A 3,698-nucleotide genomic window follows, 5' to 3' on the forward strand; every position below is an offset into this window, starting at 1 on the left:
GGGTTCCCAGGGGACACCTACCCAGACACCGGACCTCAGCCCCGCTCCAGAGCCCGTTGGCCATGCACTCCCGGACCCGGGAGCCCACCAGGGTGTAGCCAGTGTTGCAGGAGAAGATGGCAGTGGCTCCGTAACTGGTGAGGGTCCCGATCTTGTTCCCGTTGGGAGGGGTGGGCAGCTCCCCACAGGAGATAACTAGGACAGATCCCAAAGGATATTGAGAAAACAGCCTGGGGGGGATGGGTTTTCATGGAATGCCTCCAGAAGTTATTGCTGGAGTGGGAAAGTTCATTAAATAATTCCAGGAATTGTAATAATTCCAGAGCCATGTTAGACGAGGTGACAAAAATAAGAATTGTTAGTATTTATGGTTCAGGACACGAGGGAAGAACTAAAGACAGGCTGGGAAGGAACCAAAGGAGTTTTTCACACCAGAACTTGCTCACACAGGAATATTTTTCTGTCATTAACCCACTGCTGGATGCAGCAGGAAGCCTGGTTCCCAGAAAACCCACAGAATCATGGAATGGGGTGAGTTGGAAGGACTTCAAAGGCCATGAGCAGGGACATCTCCTAGGCCAGCTTGCTCCAAGCCCTGTCCAACCTGACCTTGGAATGGCACAAAGTTTCCAGCTGAAAGTGACACTCAGCTTTCCCCCCACAAGCTGAAATTCCAGGATCTGCAGATCCCAGCTGGGTTTGTGGGATGCAGGAGCCTCTGCAAACCCAGCTCCCCCTCAGAACTCCAGCTCTCGATTTTATCTTCATTTTCTCCACCTTCAAGCTCTGCAAATCCTCTGGAGCCCCTGCTGGGTGTTCCTGACCTCGGGGCACTGCCAAGATCCTGTCACTTGGATTTAGGTGGCAATAAGGCTGAGGGAACAAAAGGAGGTCAGGCTCCTGCTCCCAGAGCCGGAGGAAGAGCTGGCAGGGGGAAAAGTACATCTGTCACCCACGCCAGCAGTCACAGCTCCAAAAACAAAGGCAGGCAGCAGGGAAGGAGAGATTTCACTGTCTCTGTCTGCACTTGGAGAGAAAAACCCTCCACCTCTGACAAAAGGAGAGATCCAAAGCACAGCAGTGGTGTTAGAACAACTGAGAGCTGCTGGGGTGCCCCATTGGGTTTGATTTGCAGGTGACACTGTTACCCTTTGTAAACCTGGTGTTTGTGTGAGAGCTGAGGCTTGACAGCAGAATTCTTTATTCTTCCTCCTTAAAAGCCCTGACTTCAGAGCAGCTGTGACAGCAAAGCTGCTGGGACCCCACAGCAACAGCTGAGCAGAAGGGCTTGAGATCCCAGAGAAGTGCTGGGATTAAATCAGGGATCAGATCAGGGATTAGATGTCTCCCTGTACCCCAACTCTCTTCCAGCAGCTCTGCTGTCTCCACCTCAGCTGCTACCAGGAGTAATTCAGTCCCACCTCACAGCAGGGACACCTTCCCTTATTCCAATTTGCTCCAACATGGCCTGGGACACTTCCAGGGATGGAGCAGCCACAGCTTCTCTGGGAAATCCATCCCAGCCCCTCCCTGCCCTCACAGGGAAGGATTTCACCCCAAAACCTGCACCAAACGATCTCACAAATGCCCAAAAGACCAAACCACGCTCCACAGCTCCACCTCAGCTGCTGCCAGGATTAATAACTCAGCCCCACAGCAGGGACACATTCCACTATTCCAGATCTCTCCAACATGGCCTGGGACACTTCCAGGGATGGAGCAGCCACAGCTTCTCTGGGAAATCCATCCAGCCCTTCCCTGCCCTCACAGGGAAGGATTTCCTCCCAAAATCTGCACCAAACCATTCCATCCTGTACCCAAATCTCCTTGATTATCCGTGTTCACCCACCAGCAGCATCCTGAAACACCATGGGGCTGAGATTTGCTGAGCCCAAACCCACACCCAGCCCACGGTGCCACCCTGGGGTGTCTCTGCTCTTACTTTTACAGGTGGGCACGGGCTCCCCGATGCTCCAGGTGCCGTTGGCCTGGCAGCGGATGACCCTCTGGCCCGTGTAGTAGTAGCCAGGGTCGCAGATGAGCATCAGCTGGGCGTTGTAGTGGTAGTGCACCTCGTAGGTGAGGCGCCAGCGGCCGTGCTCCACCGCGATGCTGCCCACGTCAGGGCACGTCACAGCTGAGGGGCACAGAAACAGCACACAAAGGGTTAACTGAGCTTTCAACCCCCCCCCAAAATCCAGCTGTGGATTTCCCAAAATAAATCCCAAAATAAAATAAAATTAAATAAAACACCCCTGGGTTTTTAATGAGGGGAATATCCCCTGGTGGGGAGGCTGCTGAGAACCGAAAGGAAAACTTTCAGGAGGGTGTTAAAAGCGGTGATGTTGCCTGAAATCCAAAGAGAAAAACCCCTTGCAGTGGTGTTAAAATCATAAAATAAAGGGCAGAGCTTGATTTGGAAGCTTCCAGGCATACCTGGTCATCCAGTTTCCACAATTTGATATGGTTAATTAATTAGGATTTCTAACAGCTATGTCCCACAGGAGATTCAGCTGCTGATCCACCCCTTGGAGTTTCTTTACCCCATTTCTTGTTATGTCTTCCTTTGTGTCCCCAGCTTGGAAATAAAACTAATATTTCACTAATAAACTAATAAAACTAATATTTCACTAATAAACTAATAAAACTAGTATTTCACTAATAAACTAATAAAACTAATATTTCCCTAATAAACTAATAAAACTAATATTTCACTAATAAACTAATAAAACTAATATTTCACTAATAAAATAATAAAACTAATATTTCACTAATAAAATAATAAAACTAGTATTTCAGGAATGTGTTAGAAAGGTCAGCTCGTTGCTCTAAAATCTAAGAGAAAAGGTAGAAAAATACCAGGAGCTCCTTAACTACAGAATGGGATTTTCCAGAGCTAAAATACAGGGAAAATTTTACAGAGATAAATATAGGAAAAATACAGAAAAATCAAAAATCTCGAGGCAGCAGTAACATAAAGAGCAGTTCTTTAAGGAAAGATTTCAGGTGCACAAATTATAGGGATGTGCACACCCAGCATGGGATTTTTCCCAATTTTTATAAGTTTAATTAATTATACATCCAGGAACTACATCCAATGGGAGATTGGTTATCCTGATAACCAATGTTCTGTATTCTGTTCTTTTACTGCTGTGAAACTGAATGTCCTTGTTAGAAATTCTTTGAGAAGTTCTAGAATTGTTGGAAATTCTAGACATTTTAGAATTGTTAGAAATTCTTTTCTTGAAAACAAGAGTAAACAGAATGTCAAGAACGTGAGCAAGGGTAATCACTGTTCTAAAGGGTGAGAAAGTGCTAGAAACTGCACATTTATATATTAAAAATCTATGAAGTTACAAAGATATCAAAAAGCTAAAAGTCCTAAGGCATCAGGGCAGGTGGGAAACCACCACACCATGAGATTTAATTTCTGCAGTAATTCACCATAAAACCCTGATGTGCCCTGAACACCACGGCTGTGGGGCAAAGCTGTTTGTTCTGCAGGTGGAACAGACACACCACTGCTGATGCCTCAGGATTTCAGCTTTTCTGTTTTTCATCTATTTGTAACCCTGCAGTTCTTTAGTGTGTAACTCCAAACTCCACACACAGTGTGAGCTGCTGCTTTCCCATTTGGGTCACACACAGCAATTCCTCTCCAGGCCTGGCAATCAAGGACACCTCACTGCCTCAGGCCC

The 3,698-nt window shown here is 46.8% G+C and overlaps 1 protein-coding gene across 1 annotated transcript in view; it reads right to left on the reverse strand.

The window, feature by feature from the left end:
* The window catches only part of CSMD2 (CUB and Sushi multiple domains 2), a 258,061-nt gene that overhangs the window by 28,866 nt on the left and 225,497 nt on the right, over positions 1 to 3,698 (reverse strand). The window contains exons 51-52 of the mRNA XM_033519645.1: positions 1,943 to 2,137; positions 22 to 195 (exon numbers count right to left, since the gene is read on the reverse strand). Coding sequence (XP_033375536.1) covers positions 22 to 195; positions 1,943 to 2,137 — 369 coding nt within the window. The remainder of the gene's footprint in view (positions 1 to 21; positions 196 to 1,942; positions 2,138 to 3,698) is intronic.

This window comes from Parus major, chromosome 23 (assembly GCF_001522545.3).
Source record: "Parus major isolate Abel chromosome 23, Parus_major1.1, whole genome shotgun sequence".
NCBI lineage: Eukaryota > Metazoa > Chordata > Aves > Passeriformes > Paridae > Parus > Parus major.